The 25,217-nt window shown below is 38.5% G+C and overlaps 2 protein-coding genes across 4 annotated transcripts in view; one reads left to right on the top strand and one right to left on the bottom strand.

The window, feature by feature from the left end:
• LOC110384032 (uncharacterized) overlaps positions 1-17,709 on the top strand; it is a 74,061-nt gene extending 56,352 nt beyond the window's left edge. For 2 of the 3 annotated variants that reach the window (XM_064037206.1, XM_021345061.3), the window contains 33 exons: positions 1,751-1,832; positions 1,925-2,238; positions 2,361-3,482; positions 3,568-3,747; positions 3,854-4,036; positions 4,160-4,444; positions 4,538-4,815; positions 4,893-5,323; positions 5,404-5,720; positions 5,805-5,986; positions 6,084-6,969; positions 7,057-7,550; positions 7,633-7,846; positions 7,928-8,398; positions 8,553-9,394; positions 9,481-10,364; positions 10,457-10,836; positions 10,926-11,091; positions 11,186-11,437; positions 11,528-12,069; positions 12,155-12,367; positions 12,457-12,612; positions 12,704-12,845; positions 13,141-13,212; positions 13,353-13,543; positions 13,635-13,808; positions 13,890-14,066; positions 14,158-14,319; positions 14,572-14,696; positions 14,840-14,990; positions 15,422-15,620; positions 15,784-16,109; positions 16,608-17,709. In XM_064037206.1, coding sequence (XP_063893276.1) covers positions 1,751-1,832; positions 1,925-2,238; positions 2,361-3,482; positions 3,568-3,747; positions 3,854-4,036; positions 4,160-4,444; positions 4,538-4,815; positions 4,893-5,323; positions 5,404-5,720; positions 5,805-5,986; positions 6,084-6,969; positions 7,057-7,550; positions 7,633-7,846; positions 7,928-8,398; positions 8,553-9,394; positions 9,481-10,364; positions 10,457-10,836; positions 10,926-11,091; positions 11,186-11,437; positions 11,528-12,069; positions 12,155-12,367; positions 12,457-12,612; positions 12,704-12,845; positions 13,141-13,212; positions 13,353-13,543; positions 13,635-13,808; positions 13,890-14,066; positions 14,158-14,319; positions 14,572-14,696; positions 14,840-14,990; positions 15,422-15,620; positions 15,784-16,109; positions 16,608-16,639 — 10,625 coding nt within the window. In that variant the 3' untranslated portion in view covers positions 16,640-17,709. The remainder of the gene's footprint in view (positions 1-1,750; positions 1,833-1,924; positions 2,239-2,360; positions 3,483-3,567; positions 3,748-3,853; positions 4,037-4,159; positions 4,445-4,537; positions 4,816-4,892; positions 5,324-5,403; positions 5,721-5,804; positions 5,987-6,083; positions 6,970-7,056; positions 7,551-7,632; positions 7,847-7,927; positions 8,399-8,552; positions 9,395-9,480; positions 10,365-10,456; positions 10,837-10,925; positions 11,092-11,185; positions 11,438-11,527; positions 12,070-12,154; positions 12,368-12,456; positions 12,613-12,703; positions 12,846-13,140; positions 13,213-13,352; positions 13,544-13,634; positions 13,809-13,889; positions 14,067-14,157; positions 14,320-14,571; positions 14,697-14,839; positions 14,991-15,421; positions 15,621-15,783; positions 16,110-16,607) is intronic. The other variant, XM_021345062.3, reaches the window with a different exon arrangement.
• Positions 17,710-18,789: 1,080 nt separating this feature from the next.
• LOC110383901 (probable phosphoserine aminotransferase) lies at positions 18,790-24,936 on the bottom strand. The gene is made up of 8 exons (XM_064037207.1): positions 24,707-24,936; positions 24,458-24,588; positions 23,496-23,611; positions 23,007-23,168; positions 22,339-22,433; positions 20,894-21,063; positions 19,506-19,769; positions 18,790-19,037 (listed from the first exon to the last, which is right to left on the bottom strand). Exons 1-8 carry the CDS (start codon positions 24,755-24,757, stop codon positions 18,932-18,934), a joined length of 1,095 nt encoding a protein of 364 aa, XP_063893277.1. The 5' UTR covers positions 24,758-24,936; the 3' UTR covers positions 18,790-18,931.
• Between the last annotated feature and the right edge of the window lie 281 nt (positions 24,937-25,217).

Raw genomic sequence — 25,217 nt, forward strand, 5'->3', positions numbered from 1 at the left:
GAATATTCTCATGCAACAATAGTATTTACTCTGTCGTTCAACTATGTTGATGCAACCCAATAAATCACTAATTGGCATATATTTTACGTTCAGTTTTTTAATAGCACTCAATCTCAATGCTCATGCATTCAGCTTTTAAACTTCATCATGCATTATGCCATTGACTGGTCCGAAACTGCTTCCATACTGAATTGTTTGGTCGTGTTCCGGACGCGATTTGCGAAAAAGACGGGCTATAAAGCGCCGAGTTTATGTTGGCAGTTTTAGGCAAAAGCGTACAATATACTCGTATACAGAGTGATTGCATTTTGCTGCAGTAACATAACTAGCTAAGTGGGTCAAACACATTGCATCGTGGAGCGCGGTGAAGCGTAGATATACCGCGGTCTTCGCGATCGCGCGTCAAACTCGCACGCTCTATTTATGCCTATTTACTTTTTTATCTTGTAAGTTAATGCGCGGAAATTGAATGAAAAATATATAGGTTTTCTTTGTTGTTTTATTTGTATTGTGTTGGAGCTTTCAATTTTTCGAACGACTCATTAAATTGTTTGGGTAACTCAACGCTCGTGTATTAATATTAATGCCTTGTGTCCTCAAAAAGCATAGGTACTAATCTTTTAGTGTTCATAACATTTAAGATAATGATTTATACATATTGTCACGTTAATTCCAATCATTAAAAAAAGATTAGTCGTGCTTAGCTGCAGACAATAATAGCGGGCATTATCACTGTAGAAAAAGATTTGATTTTGTTTGAAACTTTAATGATCATAGTCGATATACACATCTCCTTTAGGTAATTTTCCCCGAAGAATTTTGACGTTCAATCATAAAATATTGTAAATCATGTTGTTCCTAACAATTTATGAACAAACTAGGCATTAACTAAGTGAAATTTACGAACGTAGAATAGACTTGGCTACGAGCGGTTAAGCCTTGTACAAAGCAGTAAGCTTTCCTAACTTAAGCACGTCTTGACGTCCATTATGTTGAGTTTACAGCTTACAAAGGTCTTCAGGGCACGTCAACAAACCGACACATACGAAAACACGTTTATGTAGGTACGCTTCTTCCAAGAAGTTTCATGTTCAACTGAAACATAATTTAACATCTTAGTTTAATAAATACAACATTTAAAGGAACTCAACCAGGGCAAATTACCGTTAACTAAATTTGCAGAGTCGCAAATTTCTTGAAACACAATTAAATACTTCGCTTCGAATTGTTCCGCAAAATCTAAAATCTCTGATTCAATCTCTTATTCGGGGAGTTTCATAGGCTAGTTAAGCACACCTGTTGAATAACTAATTTTGAATTAGTAATCGCTTTGGACTGGTTCAAGTCCACAATCAGGCGCATTCAACTTTTGCTTGAGAAAACATTTGGATCCGTCACCGCGTTTAAGAGTAATTCGATGTTCACGATCCATAGCCCGGACAAATAACTGCGCGGTTACTTTATTACGTCACTTCAATTTTTCGTGAAATTGTTTTCCGTTACTCGAATAGTTTGCGTGCTTAAAGGCTCAAAATATAAACACAATTTTGTTTGTCTCGTTGCGAAATAAATGGCTTTCACCGAGCCCTTTTAAAGTAGAAAGTCTAATACCTAATACCTGTTGATTTTGCACATATTTTCTAATCTTGCTGTTTTCTTTGCGTGAAGTAATGTAGTTTAGTATCTATTAAGAAGTTGTTTGTTTATTTAGTTACTGTCTTATTATAATCTTGTTTTCTTTTCCTTTCAGGATGGGAGTTGAAAGGCTTACACTGTTACAAATTCTTCAACATCAGGCATTCATGGGAGAAAGCGGCAGAACTATGTCGAAGGTAAATATCACACCAATGCTACTTTTTATGGGCATGTGATTTATAAAATATGAATAGGATTTAATAATTAAAATTTGTTTCTCCTTCTTCAGGTACGGCAGCGAACTCATGGTTGTAGATAGCTATTCTGAAAACAACATGACTGCCAGCATGGTGCCAGCCAGCCCCAGCAACAATCACTACTGGCTCGGCCTCGCGACGGTCGACGACCTAAGAACGAACACACTCGAGTCAGCTGCTGGTGCTCTAGTCTCACAGTATGCCGGTTTCTGGGACCTGCGACAACCGAACCCAAAGGAAGGAGAATGTGTCGACGTTCACGTCACATCCGATAGTCAGTCGTGGGAGCTAACGACCTGTGAAACTCTTTTGCCATTCATGTGCCGAGCTACTGCCTGCCCTGCCGGTGAGTAACATCAACAATCAATTGTTTTAAATCAATTTGTAATGCTCAATTACCAACCTACTCGAGTCATACAATGTTAAGGTCACACAAAACAATACTTACACAATTAAAATTTGTTTTAGGAACCTTCCATTGTTCAAATGGAAAATGCATAAACGCAGCCTTCAAATGCGACAAGCAAGACGATTGCGGTGATGCTTCCGATGAAATGGACTGTGCTTCCGAATGTCACTTCTACATGGCCAGCAGCGGAGATGTAGTCGAGAGTCCTAACTACCCTCACAAATATCCTCCCTTCAGCGACTGCAAATGGACTCTCGAGGGGCCACAAGGTCAAAATATCGTGTTACAGTTCCAAGATTTTGAAACTGAAAAGTCTTTCGACACTGTTCAAATTCTGGTAGGTGGCAGGACCGAAGATAAATCTGTAAATTTAGCGACACTTTCTGGCAAACAAGATTTATCTAACAAAATTTTCGTATCCGCTTCGAACTTCATGATCATTAAATTCAGTACAGACGGTTCAGTAGAAAGGAAAGGTTTCCGCGCAGCTTGGAAGACAGAGTCCTCTAATTGTGGAGGTATGCTACGAGCTACCCCTCAAGGTCAAGTACTCACTTCACCCGGCTATCCTAATGGTTATCCTGGTGGTCTAGAATGCGTTTACGTGATTGAAGCGCAACCAGGTAGAATAGTCTCATTAGAAGTCGAGGATCTGGAATTGGGAATGAATAGGGATTACATCGTTATTAAAGATGGTAATACTCCATCGAGCCCTGTATTAGCCAGGTTAACTGGACCAGGTGAAGAAAATCAAAAGGTTGTGATATCGACAACGAACCATCTGTACATGTACTTCCGAACGAGTCTTGGCGATTCCAAGAAAGGATTCAACATGAGATATTCTCAAGGCTGCAGAGCAACAATAATTGCAGCAAATGGCACCGTTACATCACCTGCATATGGTCTCACAAGTTACCCGAATAATCAAGAATGTTTGTATAGAATCAAGAACCCTAACGGTGGTCCACTTTCGTTAAAATTCGACGAATTTAACATCCACCCATCCGACGTAGTGCAAGTATTTGACGGAGCAAGCACAAGTGGCTTAAGATTACATTCTGACAATGGATTCACCGTGAAACCAAGAATAACACTGACTGCTTCCAGTGGCGAAATGTTGATGCGATTTATGTCTGATGCTTTGCATAATGGAATGGGTTGGAAGGCGACGTTCTCGGCAGGTAAGCTATTTACACATGGAATAGAACAAATGTGGAACAAACAAGAACGCACTCAGTTTTTCTAATGTCATCTTCTATTTTTTAGATTGCCCTACACTTAAATCCGGACTCGGTGCTTTAGCGTCAAACAGAGATACCGCCTTTGGAACAGTTATAACATTCTCATGTCCGACTGGACAAGAATTCGCCACAGGGAAATCTCGTATCACAACAAAATGTTTAGACGGAGGAAAATGGTCAACGACTTACATTCCTAGCTGTCAAGGCAAGTAATAAACGAGAAACGGTGGCATTTCATAATGCAATACTACTTTAGGTTATACATTTATATACGTTCATATATACTTATGTAATTTTATTGTTACTTACAGAGGTATATTGTGGTCCAGTCCCACAAATCGATAATGGATTTTCAATTGGCTCCACTAACGTGACTTATCGAGGTGTTGCAACTTACCAATGTTATGCTGGATTTGCTTTCCCGACTGGACAGCCTATCGAGAGAATCTCATGTCTTGCTGACGGCCGATGGGAAAGAACACCGACTTGCTTGGGTAAGTTTGTAAATTCAATGCAAATTCAATTTGACATACTTTGTATTTTGACATTACAGCGAACTTTTATTTTATTCTGAAGGGTATTATTACCTATATAACTATTGTAATTTTTTTCAACAGCTTCACAATGCGTGGCTCTTCCGGATGTCCCTCATGCCAATGTCACAATATTAAACGGTGGAGGCCGTAGCTACGGTACCATTGTTCGATACGAGTGTGAACCTGGTTACGTCAGATCTGGACAGCCAGTATTGCTCTGTATGAGCAATGGAACTTGGTCGGGAGATGTACCAACGTGCTCAAAGGCTTTATGCCCCAAATTTCCAGAAATTAAAAACGGGTTCATCGTTGATCAGACTAGGATTTACATGTTTGGTGACGAAGCCCGTGTTCAATGTTTCAAGGGTAAATATATTTTACACATTACAATATAGTATATACCATATGCGCTATACAAAATTTCATGAATAACTATTTGTTATACAATTATATTTTCAGGATACAAACTCAATGGACCTAGTGTGCTCAAATGTGGACCCAACCAAGAATTCGATAACCCACCAACTTGTGAAGACATCAATGAGTGCGCAAATAGCCAATGTGACACAGCCTCAACAGAATGTAAGAATACTCAGGGTGGTTTCTTCTGCCCCTGCAAACCTGGCTTTGCGCCAAGCTTAGACTGCAGACCTGTAGGTGATTTGGGATTAATTAACGGTGCTATTCCTGATGAGTCAATAACAACTTCTGCTCCAGAACCTGGATATACCAGAGGCGTAAGTTACTTTTCATTTCTAATTATTCATTAAGTTTATTGCTCAACATGTATTAATGTTCACATTGAATGTTATAGATGGTGCGTTTGAATAATGGCGGTGGTTGGTGTGGAAACAACTTAGAAGCCGGAGCTAACTGGATTCTTATAGACTTAAGAGCACCGACAATCATCAGAGGATTCAGGACGATGAGCGTCATGCGTGCCGACGGCAATATCGCGTTCACTTCTGCTATCAGAATTCAGTACACTAACGACTTGACCGATGTATTCAAAGACTACACTAACCCTGATGGCACTGCAGTTGAATTCCGAATTTTGGAGCCCACTCTATCTGTCCTCAATTTACCAGTACCAATTGAAGCTCAGTACGTCAAGTTCAAAATCCAAGATTATGTTGGCGCACCGTGTCTGAAGGTTGAAATTATGGGCTGTGCCAGGCTGGATTGTTTAGATATCAATGAGTGCAGTGAAAATAACGGTGGATGTGATCAGAAATGTCTAAACACGTAAGTACTTCCTCAAGCATTAATTCTAGTTATTTTACATAAAGAGGGAGAATAATAACGATCATTTGTTATCTTTCTAGGCCCGGAAACTTCTCGTGTGCTTGCAACATTGGTTACGAGCTTTATTCATCTAACGGCACAGCTGGATTTGCAATTGAAAAGTCAGAAACAGGTGAACGAGATGGAGATACATACCAAAGGAACAAATCCTGTGTACCAGTTATGTGCCCGCCTCTTGGACCTCCTGAAAATGGAAAACTACTGTCTACGAAGAATTCTTACCACTTTGGAGATATTGTTCAGTTCCAGTGTGACTTTGGATTTGTTATGTCTGGATTCTCGTCACTTCTTTGCACTTCAAGCGGAACTTGGAACGGAACAGCACCTGAGTGTCAATGTAAGGAAACATCATTTGTATTCAAAAACAGCTAAATTACGATTCGGAAAAATACAGTGATATAATGGAAATTTATTTTTGCAGATGCTCGTTGCGTGACATTGTCTGATGATAAGAACGACGGTTTGAAGGTAATCAGAGATGACCCAGAAAGCGTGCTAGTTCCTTACAGGGACAACGTTACAATTACCTGCACATCACCAGGAAGACAGCTAAGAAACACAGTGACATCATCTTTCAGGCAGTGCGTGTATGATCCTAAACCGGTGAGTTTGAATTGCACACATATTTTAACTGCCTAGCTTTGAATGAAATATTAGTTTAGGTAATAAGTAACAAACAAAAATATTTCCTTTTTTACAGGGCCTACCCAATTACTGGTTTTCGGGAGCTCAACCTCAATGTCCAAGAAAGGACTGTGGTACTCCAATGCCTACGCCAGGTGCTGAATATGGCCAGTACCCAGACACTAAATACCAAAGCTCTTTCTTCTTTGGATGCCAAAACACCTTCAAGCTGGCAGGACAAACAAGCAAACACGATAATGTAGTCAGATGTCAAGCTAATGGTATTTGGGATTTCGGAGATTTGAGATGTGAGGGACCAGTTTGTGAAGACCCAGGCAGGCCAGCTGACGGTTACCAAATTGCAAGAAGCTACGAACAAGGATCTGAAGTGCTATTTGGCTGTTCTAGACCTGGTTACATTTTGATCAACCCAAGACCTATAACTTGTATACGCGAGCCTGAATGTAAAGTAATCAGGCCTCTTGGACTGGCGTCTGGCAGAATACCTGACTCTGCCATTAACGCGACATCTGAAAGACCTAACTACGAGGCAAGGAACATCAGGCTCAACTCAGTAACAGGCTGGTGTGGCAAGCAAGAAGCTTTTACCTACGTTAGCGTTGATTTAGGAAAAGTATACAGAGTTAAAGCTATACTTGTCAAGGGAGTCGTTACCTCTGACATTGTGGGCAGACCAACAGAAATAAGATTCTTCTACAAACAAGCTGAAAATGAGAACTACGTGGTTTACTTCCCCAATTTCAACCTAACAATGAGAGATCCTGGAAACTATGGTGAACTCGCGATGATCACTTTGCCCAAATTTGTACAAGCTAGATTCGTAATTTTGGGTATTGTTAGCTTCATGGATAACGCTTGTCTGAAATTCGAACTGATGGGTTGCGATGAACCAGCTACAGATCCTCTGTTAGGTTACGATTATGGATACTCGCCTTGCGTCGGTAAGTGTCTCAATTCCTTACTTTCATTTACATATCTTAAGGTTCTTACTAGAAACAACCAATCATATTTTTCGCCTTTTTTCACAGATAATGAGCCACCAGTTTTCCAAAACTGTCCTCAACAACCAATCGTAGTTCAAACCGATGTCAACGGAGGTTTGTTACCAGTCAACTTTACTGAGCCTACAGCAACAGACAACTCGGGTGCTATTGCGAGATTAGAGGTTACACCCCAACACTTCAGAACACCGATCCAAGTATTCCACAACATGGTGGTACGATACGTCGCATTCGACTTCGATGGTAACGTAGCTATTTGCGAAGTCAACATCACTGTACCAGACTACACTCCGCCAAAACTCAGCTGCCCACAAAGCTACGTTATAGAACTAGTTGACAAACAAGACAGTTATGCAGTTAACTTCAACGATACGAGAAGGAGAATAAATGCAACAGATGCGTCTGGCGAAGTTTTCCTCAAATTCATTCCGGAAAGAGCTGTCATTCCTATTCGCGGATATGAAAATGTAACTGTTATCGCTTCTGACAAATACGGAAACAGAGCTCAGTGCAACTTCCAAGTAAGAATATTTTTCGCAAATAAAAGTGTCGAGGTAAAACGTGTACGTGAAATCACATATTTAACATTACTTTATTTTCTAGGTATCCGTTCAAGCGACACCTTGTGTAGATTGGGAGCTTATGCCACCAGCAAATGGCGCTATGAACTGCTTGCCTGGCGATCGAGGAATTCAATGTATTGCCACGTGTAGTCCTGGATTTAGATTCACCGATGGCGAACCCGTTAAAACGTTTGTCTGCGAAACTAAACGCCAGTGGGTGCCTACATCAGTCGTACCAGACTGCGTTTCTGAAAGTACGTATTAACGTACTTAATACATATACATATGTAAACGTGTTAATGTAATCTAGAAAACTAAACGTCATTTCTTTACAGATACTCAACAAGCTGCATACCATGTCGTGTCTACTGTTCAGTACCGTGCTCTTGGAGCTGTTTCCAACGCTTGCTTACCCAAATATAAGGACTTGGTAGCACAATACGACAACGTATTAAATGAAAGGCTTACCCAACGTTGCTCAGCCGTAAACGTTAACATAAACGTTACGTTTGTCAACGTTATACCCACACTACTTGACGAAAATGTCGTCAAAATGGACTTTGTATTAGCTATCATACCAGCTGTGCGACAAACTCAGCTCTACGATCTGTGTGGTTCGACATTAAACCTCATATTTGATTTATCTGTGCCATATGCCAGTGCTCTTATTGAACCCGTCCTGAATGTATCGTCTATTGGTAACCAATGTCCACCATTGAGAGCGATCAGAAGTTCCATCACTAAAGGATTCACTTGTAGTGTCGGCGAAGTGCTGAATATGGATACGAACGATGTACCAAGATGCTGTGAGTATACGAGTAGCATTTTTATAATTGCTTTTTCAGATATGAGTAACTATTGAGGATTTGTTTAAATATTCAATTACTTATATATTTCAAACTTATAGTTTTTACTCAAATAAAATAACAATTTACTAATTACATTTTGTATGAATTTCAGTACACTGTCCTGCTGGAACGTTTGCGGAAGAGAAACAAAAGACCTGTACAATGTGTCCTCGCGGTTTCTTCCAAAATCAAGCTCGCCAAGGATCATGTCTCAAGTGTCCGCAAGGTACATTCACTAGAGAGGAAGGCTCTAAGGACATAAACGATTGTATACCAGTGTGTGGATACGGTACATACTCGCCAACAGGATTAGTTCCTTGTTTGGAATGTCCTAGGAACAGTTACACAGGAGAACCACCTCTAGGAGGGTTCAAAGATTGTCAAGCCTGCCCAGTTAACACCTTCACATACCAGCCAGCTGCCCCTGGAAGAGACAGGTGCAGGGCTAAATGCGCACCTGGTACTTATTCACCAACTGGCTTAGCTCCATGCTCTCAGTGCCCAAGGAACTTCTACCAAAACCTTGTTGGCCAAACATTGTGTATGGAATGTCCCACGAACATGAAAACTGTCGGCACTGGATCGACAGGCTTGGAAGAATGTTTACCGGTAGAATGCTCAAACAGCGCATGTCAACATGGTGGTCTATGCGTACCTAAAGGTCACGGAGTACAGTGTTATTGTCCTGCTGGATTCTCCGGACGCAGATGTGAAATTGACATTGACGAATGCGCCAGCCAGCCCTGCTACAACGGTGGTACTTGTACCGATCTACCACAAGGCTATCGCTGCTCTTGTCCAACGGGATACGGAGGCATTAACTGTCAAGAAGAAAGATCCGACTGTAGAAACGATACCTGTCCCGAAAGAGCCATGTGCAAAGATGAACCTGGATACGATAACTACACCTGTCTCTGCAGATCAGGATATACTGGCGTTGATTGTGATATCACGGTACGTAATACTATGTTTTAACGTTGATAAAAGTTTTCAAAAATCAATTTTGATCCATGACATATAACTTCTACTTATTTTTTCAGATTGATCCATGCTCGGCTAACGGAAATCCTTGCACTAATGGCGCGAGTTGCATTGCTCTTCAACAAGGTCGATACAAGTGCGAATGCTTACCAGGCTGGGAAGGACAACTTTGTGAAATCAATACTGACGATTGTATCGAAAAACCTTGCCTGCTAGGCGCACCTTGTACTGATTTAGTTAATGACTTTAGTTGCGCATGTCCGCCAGGTTTCACAGGAAAACGATGCCATGAAAAGATAGACCTTTGCTCGAACGAACCATGCAAACACGGTATTTGCGTAGATAAACTCTTTATTCATCAATGCATCTGTGACCCAGGCTGGAGTGGTCCTTCTTGTGACATTAACATCAACGAATGTGTTATTTCTCCTTGTGAGAATGGTGGCCAATGTATTGATGGCATCGATGATTTCAACTGTATTTGCGAAGCTGGTTACACAGGCAAGAGATGCCAGCACACTATTGACGACTGCTCTTCCAACCCATGCCAGAACGGTGCATCGTGCGTTGACCAAATAGATGGATTTATCTGTAAATGCCGTCCAGGATACATAGGACTTCAATGTGAGACAGCAATCGATGAATGTCTGAATGAACCTTGCAATGCTGTAGGTACTGAGAAATGCATTGATCTTGATAATAAGTTCGAGTGCGTCTGTAGGGAAGGTTTTACGGGTGAAACTTGTGAAACCAATATCGATGACTGTGCTTCGGACCCATGCTTCAACGGTGGATCGTGCAAAGATGACATAGGCGACTACAAGTGTGCCTGCCAACCAGGTTGGACTGGCAAACGCTGCGAGCATGATATCGGCAACTGCATGAACTTACCTTGTCAAAACCACGCGAAATGCATCGATCTCTTCCAAGACTTCTTCTGCGTGTAAGTGTAGTTAAAGTTTTAATATTTACAACAATAATAGCATCTTACGCCCTAAGTTTAATATAATTAAATATATTTATTTCATATTTCAGTTGCCCAAGCGGAACCGATGGTAAACAATGTGAAACTGCCCCTGAAAGATGTATTGGCAGCCCATGCATGCACGGCGGAAAATGCCAAGACTTCGGTTCTGGACTCAACTGCACGTGTTCGCAAGACTACACTGGAATCGGTTGCCAATATGAGTTCGACGCTTGTGACGCTGGTCTCTGCCAGAACGGAGCTACCTGCGTAGATGAAGGCGAAGGTTACAACTGTATTTGCGCTCCAGGCTTCCAAGGAAAGAATTGTGATGAAGACATTATCGATTGTAAGGAGAACTCGTGCCCACCTTCCGCAACATGCATCGATTTGCCAGGCCGATTCTATTGCCAATGTCCATTCAATCTTACTGGTGACGATTGCAGAAAAAGTAAGTAAATATATAATCTTTTATTTAGATAATTGATGATAGTATCTCAGTTTTACGAGTAACTAACGATGCAATTATTTTTCTTCCAGCTATAAGTGTAGATTACGACCTCTACTTCAGTGACCCATTGCGTTCGAGCGCGGCTCAAGTGGTGCCATTCGATACAGGATCGGCTGATAGTTTGACCGTAGCTATGTGGGTGCAATACACGCAACAAGACGAAGGCGGAATATTCTTTACAGCATACAGTGTTAGGTGCGTAGCACATCGAAATACAACACATCTTTACATAGGTACAATAATATTTATCTCTGATTTTGATATTAATTAAATTATTTTGAATTTTCAGCAACTCCCATATTGCTCTAAACAGAAAGCAAATAATTCAAATGCACTCGAACGGCGTACAAGTTTCTCTTTTCCCGGAACTACAAGATGTTTACCTAAGCTTCGGTGAATTCGCAACAGTAAACGACGGACAATGGCACCATGTCGCTTTAGTCTGGGACGGTAACAATGGCGGTGAATTAACTCTTATCACTGAAGGTTTGATTGCTAGCAAGCTTGAAGGATACGGAAGCGGACGAACACTACCACAATAGTAAGAAATTTTCCTCTGCTATTATATAAAAAAATCTTGTTGCATATTTTTTCTGTAACGTAATATTCTCATGACTGTTTTTATTTTCAGTGTATGGGTAACACTTGGCAAGCCTCAATCTGACAACCCGAAGGCATACACCGAAGCTGGATTCCAAGGCCATCTAACTAAAGTACAAATATGGAACCGTGCCCTCGATGTGACGAACGAAATTCAGAAACAAGTCCGTGACTGCAGGACGGAGCCCGTCTTGTATAGCGGTCTGGGTCTCACATGGGCTGGATATGACGACCTTCTTGGAGGAGTTGAGAGAATAGTGCCATCTCATTGTGGTCAGCGAGTTTGTCCCAACGGTTATTCCGGATCTAAATGCCAGCAATTGCAAGTAGACAAGGAACCACCAAGAGTAGACCGTTGCCCTGGTGACCTGTGGGTAATTGCGAAGAACGGATCTTCTGTTGTTAGCTGGGATGTACCTCAATTCAGTGATAATGTTGGTGTTGCTAAGGTTGTTGAGAAATCTGGCCACCGGCCTGGACAAAACCTTGCATGGGGAGCATATGATATTGCTTATATCGCGTATGATGCTGCAGGCAACGCGGCTACTTGCACATTCAAAGTTACTGTTTTGGGTAAGTTTTGAAAATTTTAACATCACCGTCACAGAACATATTTGCATATTTATTTTTGGCTAATAAACACATTTTCTTTTTATAGCTGAATTCTGTCCTCCATTACCTGATCCACTTGGAGGTTACCAATCGTGCCGCGATTGGGGTGCCGGTGGACAATTCAAAGTATGTGAAATCGCCTGTCGCGACGGCCTTAGATTCTCTCAACCCGTACCACCGTTCTACACATGCGGAGCTGAAGGATTCTGGAGACCAACTACCGATCCATCCCTGCCACTGGTCTACCCTGCCTGCTCACGTAAGAAATTTTATCCATACTTTTGGTAACGAACCCTGTTTAGTTATTCAAATTGGATGTACTAATAAATAGTTTTGTTCCTACTACAGCGGCCTCACCAGCTCAGCGTGTCTTCAAGATATCGATGTTATTCCCAAGCTCAGTACTCTGTAACGATGCCGGACAAGGTGTACTTCGCCAGAAAGTACGCAGCGCCATTAACCAGCTTAACAGAGACTGGAACTTCTGTTCATACGCTGTTGATGGTACGTATTATGAATATTTTTCCATTTTTCAATATATGAAAACGTCGATAATTTGTTTGACATGATTAACAAAATTGGTGATAAAATACAGGTACCCGCGAGTGTAAGGAACTGGATATCAATGTGAAATGCGACCACCGCGCGAACTCCAGGCAGACGAGACAAGTATCCACCCCTCCCGCTGAACCTGCTAAAGATACCTATGTACTGGATGCCATCATACCCGTCGAAGAGTAAGTTGAAAACTATGTACTGTTTCAAAGTATAAAAAAGTAGGAGTTCAAATAAACGGGTGTCGGCGTAGATACACAATATTACGCAAAAAAAATATATGTAAAAACCTCATCTATGTAGTGCACATAAAAGCATGTGTTTACATAACACAGTACCTATTGAAAAGATATCACGCACTTTGGGCCCGTAGCAAAATCTAGACGTTTCCATTCGTATCCAACTGCACTTAGGCTTCTTTACAAATAAAGCATGTTGTTCTTCTATCACAATTGCATGTGTTTTTGTGGCACTTAGGACACGAAGCAGTAGGGAGGGTCGTCAGGTTGGCGATACGTACAACGTTGAGATCTCTTTCCCGTCTGTCAAGTAAGTCGTTTGCATGCTTCGAAGTAGCACTTTTGCACATGTTGTAACCGAAAATGTAAAATTTTGCTGAAATATGATGTGGCTTTTCATTTATGTCACAAAGAAAAACAGAAAGTTTCATCATTTTCTCAAACTTGCAGCGATCCAGTAATTCACAATGGAAACAACGAACGGTCTACCGTACAACGATTATTGGAGAAATTAATTCTCGAAGACGAACAATTCGACGTGAGGAACATTCTACCTAACACTGTACCTGATCCGGCGAGCTTGGAACTGGTTTCGGACTATGCCTGCCCCACTGGACAAGTTGTTATGGCCCCTGATTGTGGTAAGGCACTTGCAAAAATTGCAAATTGAATTCCATTTAATACCTAAGGAATACTGTTTATGTGTGTACTAATAATTTCGTCTCTTCACAGTGGCATGTGCGGTGGGTACCTTCCTGGATGCCGCAAGCGACACCTGCAAACCTTGCCCACAAGGAACATACCAATCAGAAGCAGGACAGGTGCAATGTACTGCTTGTCCTGCCATTGCTGGACAGCCCGGAGTCACACAGTCTACCGGAGCCCGTAGTGCTGCGGACTGCAAAGGTAAATACTTGAAAATTTTGAAGTCCACATTAGACCCTCTTTACCATAAGTTCCATTACTAAACCGCTGTTTGGTTTTCAGAGAGGTGCGCTGCTGGTAAATACTACGATGCTGAAGCTGATCTCTGCCGTCCTTGTGGTCACGGCTCATACCAACCTCGCGAAGGTGCCTTCTCTTGCATGTCCTGCCCTAGAGGTCAAACGACTCGTGCTACAGAAGCCGTATCGGCAGCTGAATGCAGAGATGACTGTCCTTCAGGTACGCACACAATAACCTTCATATTATTTCACCACAATCCTCTTGACATAAATGAAGAAATACCTAATGATATTGACTTTTATGTGTTTAGGAGAACAGCTAAGCAGTGACGGTGGCTGCGAGCCTTGCCCACGAGGCACATGGCGCGCCAATGGATCGGGAGCAGCGTGTGCACCTTGTCCCCCGGGCACCACTACACCTAAGTCCGGAGCGTCGTCCCCCGATCAATGCTCTCTACCCGTCTGCAGACCTGGTATAAACCCACAACTAAGATGCAAATTACTGTCTCCTCCAAAATCTCGCCTTGTAAAATTATACTTTATTTGTACTTTGAGACAATACTCCGAAATGTTAAATATTTTGACAATGGAATTCTGATCTTCTAAATTCGAGGAATCCACCCTAATCCGGATTCTATTGTTGAATGATAATACAACAGAATGCTATATAATTTATTGTAAAGGAATATTCTATTATTAAATTATATTATTTTCGTGTATTCCAGGCTCATACCTCAACGTCACCTTGAACACATGTGTTCAGTGCAGAAAAGGAACCTATCAATCAGAGGCCCAACAGACAGTGTGCGTCCCTTGCCCAATCAACACAAGTACGAGAGGCCCTGGTGCTGTAAGTAAAACCTATTTATTTCTAATTACGTTTTACCAAATAATGTCTTAGGTCCTCATAAAATTTTACATTGCATCTTTTAGGTTATAGCATAACTTTGTAAGTATGTCGAAATAACCTTCAGCATGATTTTATTTTTCCAGACATCGGAATCAGAATGCACGAACCCGTGTGAGATGAGTGGCCCGGAAATGCACTGCGATGTCAATGCTTATTGCCTTTTGATACCGGAGACAAGCGAGTTCAAGTGCCAATGCAAGCCGGGCTTTAACGGCACTGGAAAAGTCTGTTTAGGTAAGACATTTTTCAAGGATATCGATTGGTTCATCTTTTCCAATATTTCATTTAAGCACTTTGTAGATTCTTCAGTGAACTTTTCCGCCAAAATTAAGCTCCTATTGGTAAAACCTCATTCGAAACTTGATGCCTGTATAATGGATACCGAATTCTTGTACGACAGCTAATTTGTATTCATCGTGGGAAGTATTCTATTGAATTTCGCAAATTTCGTGTAACTCACAAATATCTCAATTGGAATTGATTTCGAAATCAATTCTGCGAGAATGTTGACAACCTTTTTATACAGGAGCGTTGAAGTGTTCTTAATGAGAAAATTTAATGCGAAAATCGGTTAACATTTTGACTCCTTCACAACACTTCTTTGAATAAATTCATGTCAGACAAAATACAGTCATATTTACAATTTTTATATGTTCAACCAACAGATGTATGTCAAGACTTCTGTGACAATGGAGGCGAATGCGTGAAGGACGCGCGAGGCGAGCCTTCTTGTCGCTGTACTGGTTCGTTCACCGGCCGTCACTGCAGAGAAAAGAGCGAGTTCGCCTACATCGCCAGCGGAGTGGCGGGAGGAGTGATCTTCATCATATTCTTAGTGCTGCTTGTATGGATGATTTGTGCGAGGTAAGTTCAACTACTTTCATGAAATGAACGACAAGATGTTCTAGTTTTACAAATTGCTTCAATTGGTCTCCAAATAGCATTCTCATTGTTCTCTAAATCAATAACTCTTTCACAGACCTAGTTTGTCTGTTAGCTGATTTTAATACTGTTTCCCCTTCCACAGATCAACAAAGAAGAAGGAACCAAAGAAGACATTAACACCAGCTATCGACCAAAACGGCTCCCAAGTGAACTTCTACTACGGAGCGCATACGCCGTACGCGGAGTCCATAGCTCCTTCGCATCACTCCACGTATGCACACTATTATGATGACGAGGAAGACGGTTGGGAGATGCCCAACTTCTACAACGAAACCTACATGAAGGAAAGCCTTCATAATGGCATGAATGGCAAAATGAACAGCTTAGCGCGATCCAACGCCAGCATATACGGGACAAAGGAAGACCTCTACGACAGACTAAAGAGGCATGCGTACCCGGGTAAGAAAGGTCAGTATGTTTGTAGCACTTAGATTAGTGCGCACTTTTGTTATTATGAATGCAGCTTTTGCACGTTTCGCTTCGTAGATGTGGGTAGATGCTTTGCTGTTTTACAGTAGACCGTAGTTCGTAGAGCACACACAATGCAAAAGTTCACCATAAGCACACTGTTGCATCAAAAAATCCTTTTTGCCCTGAAACCTGACCTGAATCGAATCATCATATATTTCTCCATAAATAAATACCTTTTCCCAGCCTACGCTCCTTCAATAATTATCAATTTATGTTTCACGACATCGTAAAATGACGTAAACTCATTGTTTAAACAAACATCAAAGACTGAATGCCTGATGCAAATAGACACAGAATGAACACATTTATCACGATTATTTACGTTCGTACAAACAAAAATTCCACTTGCACAAACAACATTATCGGTCACTGGGGTACGCCTGCAAATCGTAAATAAAATGATGAAATAAACTAATAAATGTATTTCGTTTGCAGATAAGAGTGACAGCGACAGTGAAGGTCAGTAAGTGTAACAAGGGACTGCGTTTTGTCGTATTCTGGTCAATCTTACATAATACTTCGTACTAGTTTCAATTCTCGGTGTCCCCGGCAACAGTTCACATCATTGCGCACTACATACCGCGACAATGTGTAGCTCGCGACACAACCGAGGGTTCAGTATGTTATTGTAGAATGTCGTATTCTATTAGCTTTATTAAGAATTTTAGTTGTAACGTTATGTGTATTAACACACTCACTGTTTAAATTACAGCCCCCACCAAATATACTTATTTAAACAAAAATATCGTCACAAAAGTCAAAGTTTATTGAAGGCGTTACATTATTTCTAAAACAGTGATTGTGTTGATGTTCTTAAATAATGATCGACGAACAAAATGCTCAAGTACTTTAAGGCGAACACTGCCATATCCGAAGCAGGGAGTACTCACAATTATCAACGAATATTGTAAAAATTACATTCCAACAACATTCCGATTTATAATCGTGTAAATATAATGTTATAAAATATTTTGTATATTTTTTTAGAAATCTGTTCTTGTAATGTTAGTAATAATTACTTTAGTGGAACAATTAGCATAACGTTTAATTGTTACTAACATTAGGAACGGCTAGGTAATATAAATTAACGGTTTATGTTTTGTATTATAAACTGGACTGTATTATTATAATTCTGTGTATGAATGTGAGTGTGTGCTATGTGACAGTGAAATGTATAGAATGATATTTTTTTTATAATTATCACGTGAATATATGGGACATGTATTATATACGTTTTGTATTAAAGTATTTTTAAGCTGATATAATTTATAGTAAATACATAATCTTCCTAACCCTGAATACTGAGCGTACTAGGATCAACAGTAACAAAATATATAAGAGAGTAAGACTAGTTCTAGTTGACATGTATCCCTTTTGTACGTACCTAAAGAAATGTTATAGTGAAATACTCAAAGATTCTTCATCAGGTGGTCAATATTCCATCACAATCTATTACCACGTTAGTGATTACATAATAAAGATATTTTTTTTACAAAAATTTAATGAAATAAATTTTAATACGTATATTTATTAAGAATTTTATTTTATTTACTATCCATTTCCATCCCCTATAAAAAACCATTGATCATATATGCTATGGCTTCAGAATATACTGGCTACATAAACATGTGAAGGCATGAATGCCTTTTGGTAAGTATTCTATTACTCGAAAAATTATTAAGTAATTCGGTGTAATTATCAAGGTATTTAAACATCAGCTCTTAACACCACTAGTTAATACCTACCAATTAATTTTTCTTATCATCACTTATCTCTTATAACTATTCTTAAAACATGATATAAAAACGATACCAGTTTCGCGATAAGGTCAGGTGACCAGAGCAGTTACTAACTGGCTCGGGGTCACATTATCCAAGTCTCGCCGAATTATAAATATCTACTGACCCGCCGACCTGGCACGGTTAGACAGAATTGTAACATTCTTATTTTAACAGATAAAAATAAAAATGACTAGTTTCTGTCTGTTATTTCACCTGTGACCTGAAGGAGACAGATTATATATGTACCCGGGTGATGTTACCCGGGTAGAAGTTAATCTCAATTGGTTTAGCTGTTTCTGCATGGAAGCGTAACTGTCAGACAGAGAGTTTATTATCGAATTACTTGCATTATTACTGTTAATGGTTAATCACTTTTATTATTTAAATATTCATAAAATTAACCAAATCTTTATTTGATACAAAACTACAAAGATTTCTTTTTTTTTAATTAATAGAAGTCTGTTATCAACAACAATAGGTCGTGTCAATTACACTAGTGATTACATTATTCCGAGCCAAGTACCTAAACGTACTTTTAGTTAAATGTCATCGGAGTCAACTATCGCAAATAGTTTCTGATACGATACGATGACGTAAAGTTACGTTAGTCATCAAGTAATCATGTTTTAAACACATGTTATAACGTACTAAGTAATATGTATGTGTATACTTTTGTTTTGGAAAGCAATGTTATTGTTATAGAGATCGATAGTGTATATTATGAAGGCAATCTCAAAAATTACCGATTTAGAAAGATTTAATTATGAATTTAAGGTGTTCCAATAAGTTTTATTCAGCATATTTTGGAATTTAGGGAAAGATTAAAAAGATAAAACATTGTATTAAAAACTATAATTGATTTTTCGATAAAACCTCAGCACAGCCAATACATGAAACTTAATTTTACTTAAACAATACGCGATTATCGCCATAGAATGTTGAATACTTAGTAAAAAACAATAAATATAAACTTATAAATTACTTGGCATGTTTGTTCATGAAGTCTTTCATGAATTTCGCTAGAACTTCCACCTCATCTACTGAAACTGCATTGTAGATTGAAGCACGGATGCCGCCGACATTTCTGGAAAGTAAAAAGAATTGATTGATATAGGATAGAGGAAAATAATATTTACATGGCCCTTTTAAAAATATACAATTGGGGCTAGTTTTAGGGAAGTTTAGCCGGCTACGGCTAGGTGTAAGCCTATTTGTATTTCCATCCTCTTATTTCGGTAAGGACTAGGTGTAGCCTTCATCATAACGGAGTACATAAGGGTAGTAGGTAGAGCAAGTACATATGGGGTAGTACATAAGGGAGCACAGAAAGATATTACATAGGGGTAATAAGTAAGCAAGTACATAAGCAAATCTCAAAGCTGAAGCGTTTGCTTGAACACGCAAATCTCAGGAGCTAGACCGATTTGAAACATTCTTTCAGTGTTTGACAGCCCATCACGGGACACGAGGGAAACCGCTGGCAGAACCCAGTATGTCAGAACCCAGTATGTCAGAGATTATAGATTTGAGTATTCATTTAGTAAATATTTACCTGTGTCCTTTAAGCTGTATAAGTTTTAAAGCTTCAGCGCCCTTCAAAAACTCCTTTTCTAAATCTTCATTGGGTGGCGATCCAATTCTGAATGGCACGTTCATTTTGCTCCTCGCGTTCTTAGCCACCGGCGCGGAATAGAAGCCGTTGGATTGTTCTATGGTTTCGTATATTAGGGAAGCTTTCTTCGTGGCTAATTTCTCCATAGCTTCTACACCTCCATTCCTTTCAACCCATTGTAAGACTCTTCCCATCACGTAGATTCTGTAATTAATAATGGGAAATAATAAGTGTAGCCACAAAATTATTTATTGGACACATGATTAAACTTCTAATTTTATAACTAAGCAACGGGGAAATGACGTAGCCTCTAATAAACTAATTCGTCTTTTTTACAACGTCAACTACTAGAAAGCTTCAATAAAAGATCAACAATTATTGTAACTTGTCCTTCTTATTTATACATTGTCATCTAATTTACTAACTCGGTCTCATTTTTCCAAAAAGGAGCCAAGAAAAAGCAAGCATTATTTATATTAAGCATTTTGCCATTTATAAATGATATTAAAAAGAAGCCTGTTTAATTAGCACCCATTAATAATGTCGTTGTGTTATTTGGGGATATACGAAACTCCGATTTGCGCTTGGTTTATGGGAAGTACTAGGGTCAAAAAGAAGTAAAATCTTTTTCTTTTTTTCCTCTCCAGTTTTACATTATGAAATGTTCTGCTTCGAGTAAACTAATAAAATGTAAGTTTTTCTATTATCAATGCATATAAGTAATTTTGTACTGCAATTGTATCATATGTCATAACCTTGTTGATAGAGCAATTGAGATTACCCCCTGCGTAGAAACAAACAATATCAAGTAATTACGCTTTACGGCTTTATCAGCCACTTTTATTTAGACAAAACATATGAGGCAGATAACAAGAATACCTACTTATAATAAAAAGTATTTTTCCGTCACGCTATCTAGAAAACATCAGAACAATAAGCACCTTTATGAGGCACGCATTTTAAACTATTAGGTATTTACTAACGTAAATGATAGTAAACGACGTAGGTACTATTTTTCTAATAGATAATAAACGATACAAATCGCAGGCAATGAAAAATAATAACGATTGTGCGCCAACTTTAACATGAATTATAGTGCAAAAGCTTGGCAGATGATGAAGTGCATTATCTACACTAATAATATAAAGAAGAGCTTTGATTGTTTGTTTGGCTCCGAAACCACTTTATAGATTTGAAAAATTCTTTCACTGCTGGGAAACTACATGATCTCCGTTGAACATAAGCTATATTTTATCCGATTACGAGAAAAAAATCCCTCAGGACGCGGGTGAAACTGCAGGAAAACAACTAGTACTAAATATACTTACGCAAACATAGGAGGAGTATTAAGAATAGAGTCGGCCTTAGCGTTGGCCGTCCAGTCGAATATCGAGGGACATATCGGCAACGCTTGGTTGAGCAAGTCTTCTCTAACGATTACTAGGGCTACTCCAGATGTACCGATGTTCTTCTGTGCTCCTGCGTAGATTACTCCGAACTGAAATTAATGGCGTATTATAGGTTACAGAGGTGAGTATACTGGCCTCAACACTACATAAGAAGTATAAAACAAAGTCGATTTCTCTGTGTGATTTATATGTTCGCTTAAATCTTTAAAACTACGTAACGGATTTTCATGCGGTTTTTTTTAATAGACAGAACTATCGAAGAGGAAACCGGGGCGGGTCGCTAGTTAATTAATAAATAATATTTCCTATAGTTTAGCTAGCTTCTAAGACCACCCACTTGGATAACAAGCTTGTTCCTGTCTCCAGGGCACTTTGTCCAGGTCACCTCATATCTCGGTACGGCCAATGGATATATAATTTTTTATTAGTTTTTCCCATTATCGTCACCGTAAGATTGTAAAACCCAAATTAGTTTTCAAATAAGTTACAGCAGTAGTTGCTAAGGAATGTTGAAAACAATGTTTATCATTCATAATATCATCATATCAACAAGATACCGTAACAAAGTACTACTCATGCTTATGACCCCCAAAAGGGAAGGACGATTATTTATCGTACAAAAATATAGCTGTTTAGTGTTTATCGGACATCTATATGTTATCATATCATTCCTTAAGCACATTCTCGGGTGATACTCACTCGATTGATAAAGTTTCGATATACGAATTTTAATTTCCAGCATAATAGAAGTCTCCCAAGGCCAAAATTAAGAAAAAATAACACTAATGTAAGGAGCAGAGTCTTATCAAGTGAAGCAATATTGACCTAGTTATCACCGAACAAGCGAACAAATATAGCAAAAGATTCCTTTTAAAAGATTAAGTCCTTGATTTTGTATCCAAGAAAGCAAGACTGTTTTTAATACAATGAATAAGTATCTCATACACATGTATGCAATCCACACATATGTATAGCATACACGCATATCTCAATACATAGAAATACTTGACCTTTATACATAAGTGTGATGAGTAGTAAATATTTCATCAAATCAAGAAATTGCTATCAAAGATTTCATAATGTTTATAATATACCCAATAGTTATCTGTTCTGTGAAGTAATTAATAAATTACTATGAGTTGGAACTGGTTTGTTTAATTTACTATCTGATTGAGTCATACTGAACTATGCTTGGTAGCCTAGAGATAAATATGTAATTAATTAGTTTTTTTGACCACAGTATCAAATAATTGAATCAGTTATTCTCCTTGACCTATACTGTGAAATTTTGCAATAGAAAAAGTACCTAGTTTTGACATTCATAAGGCCCATTTTACAGCTACATTAATAAATAACATTCTTACCTTAGAAACATCAAACTTTCTTGACATAATATTTGAAGACATGTCAGCAACTAATGGCACTCCTTTCGTGTCAGGAATAAAGTCAAACTCCACCCCTGAAATATTGATAAGAAAGTATTAGAAAACTTACTAGTAAATTAAATTCAGTGTGAAATCACTTGGACCTTGGGCTAATAACTATAAATAAACTCAATGGAGCTAATCTAGTAGTTCTAGTACCTATGGGTTATTATCTACATATACTAATATTATAAAGCTGAATCTTGGGAACTACTGGTCCAATTAGAAAAATTGTTTGAGTGTTAGATAGCCTATTTATTGAGGAAGGATTAGAAGGATATAGGCTACCTTTTATTAGGTTCTTGAGGAAGTTCTCACAGGATGTGGATCAAACTGCAAGCTTTATTTTCTATGAATAAATATGTAGCCATGTTGCATAAATTCAAAATGAAAATAGCAATTCAATTATGCAGTACATCATTCATCTTATTTGATAAGGCATTAGTTATGCCAGTTACTAAACTAAAGCATGAACTTTTGTAAACATATTTCTAAAATTCATGATGTAGAATATAATATTTCTATAAATTATACAATTTTAATAAAACATTAAACTTATTTGATAAAGGACTTTGCTAAAGGACCAAATAGTGTTATTATAAATTTACCATGTATAGTTTCATTGGCACAAATGTGTACATATGAGGCGTTGGGGTCAAGATTCCAGGTGGATTGGTCAGGAATTTGATCATAGCGTTCAAGGGGAGGTAGCACCAGGTTCACTTTGCCATATTTCTTAGCTTCTTTTGCTGCCTTTGCGGACCAGTCACCTAAAAACAAAAATAATTATTATTTTGGTATAGCAAATTTTCAAGTCAACATCTCTATTCAACAAATAGGATCTGAGAAAAATTTACTACTGAGTTTTTTTGACATTAATGTTTTTCAAGACATCCTGAATGGCATTGATTCCAGAAATAGACTTCTGTAATTGTATTTCTCTTAGATCTTGTGCGTGATAAATAATTTCATTTCATTTTCATGTTAAAATTTTCAATTTGTCACTGCCCCTAAGATGACCCACTAACCCAACTTGTTTTAAAAAGTAAAACACGCCGTTATTTTCAGAACTACAAGAAAATCGCTAAAATATTTACCAGTAACAACATAGTCTGCAGTTCCAGTTCTGGATATCAAGTTAAGAGGAACAGCAGCGAATTCTCCTGTACCACCTCCAGCCATAAAAATAATTTTATAGTTAGCAGGAACATTTCTGAAAAGTTAAAATCGGATTTGGAAATAGAACACCTATACAAGTATCAGTCACTGTCGTAAAAAGAATTTACCATGTAGATGATGACAATTTCACCGACTAATATTAGTTAATTGAGGCACGAAAAGGGCTTTCGTTTTAGTTTTTCAAAGCTGAGTATGATAATAACGATTATCTTGTTTACATTTTTGGAGATCAACAAAATAATAACGACAACAGTATCTGTCATTGTCAATGTCAGTCAAGAATTTTTTAAGCAAGTCGTCCTTGTAATAGGCAAAGGTCAGATATATTAACCCTACAATGCTAGAAAAAATAGTTTTCAACCATCTTTCTTAGCAATAATATTTGCATCAAAATACTGTAGCCGTAATATCTTCATATTTTATAGAAACTTATGCTGAGTATATATAACTGAAGCCTATACAACATAACAGATAACCAACCCACATGGGCAATTTAAATAAATTGTACTCACAATAGTAACAGAGATATCTATAGAACAAATATTATCAAATAAAATGCTCTATAATCTTATCATTTCGCGAATTCTAGGTGTAACTAGGCCAATTACTGAGTGTTACTACGTCAATTATTTGTTAAATTACTGCGTCCTGCCAATCATACCTTTTATTTATACATCAGATGACTATTGTACCAAATAGAAATTACCGGTTTCTGAGTACTTTTGTCCGCGTATTCTGAGTATTTAAAGTATAATAAACAAGGCGAACACACATAGGTGCCTACTTAGAAACTGGGCATTAAGTCCGCTCATTCATAAGACATGACTGATTGATATTAAAATACTGTTAATTAAAAATTAAGTAAGATATAGGTACTCACAATAATCTTCTCACAACATTTTGTACTTCTGTATTAAATTGCATATAAGCCTTGGTTCGGTGACTTGTCTCAAGTAAACTTATACCAGAACCATCAAAGTCTGTTAGTTCTTTCCTCATGATTTCGTAAACCTGGTGATGAAGACATATTTAAATTATGTAAAGTACTGAATTATATTAAACAAGACATGTGTGGAATGTTTAACTAATTAACTGTTAAGGGTACTTAAAAGTCACGAAAAGTACTCACTTCTTCTGGCATTTTGGCTGGGCCAGCACCAAAGTTGTATATTTTCGACATGTTTGTTGAATTAAAAAATAGCGCGCAACAGATTGTTCAAGTTATCAAACGACACTATGTCACAGTCACAGGGCTCGCGCGATGTACTCAAACTGATTCGTTGGGTTATCGCCCTGCCTTATTATGTCGGCGAGACGACCGGTTTACTGAGCGCATGAACGACATTCATTCGTGTGCAAAACACTGAGAACGGTACGAATATTTGCTGAAATTAAGCGTAATATTGCACACTGTTTTTATGTAACGTTTGAAATATTTATCAACAAAGTTATTTTTGTAGAAAACAAGTGAATCTTTTTGGGTAGGTAGGTAGGTACCTACTTCTAAAATATTTATCTAAGATTTAATTTAGTGGGTAGCACTCAAAAAAGATAAAATTGCACTTGCGGAAGCCTTGGTCATAAAGTAAAAGTAAAGGAAATAATTAATTGAACTTATTCGGTTCTTTGTTTATTGGAGT

Source organism: Helicoverpa armigera, chromosome 12 (assembly GCF_030705265.1).
Source record: "Helicoverpa armigera isolate CAAS_96S chromosome 12, ASM3070526v1, whole genome shotgun sequence".
Taxonomy (NCBI): domain Eukaryota; kingdom Metazoa; phylum Arthropoda; class Insecta; order Lepidoptera; family Noctuidae; genus Helicoverpa; species Helicoverpa armigera.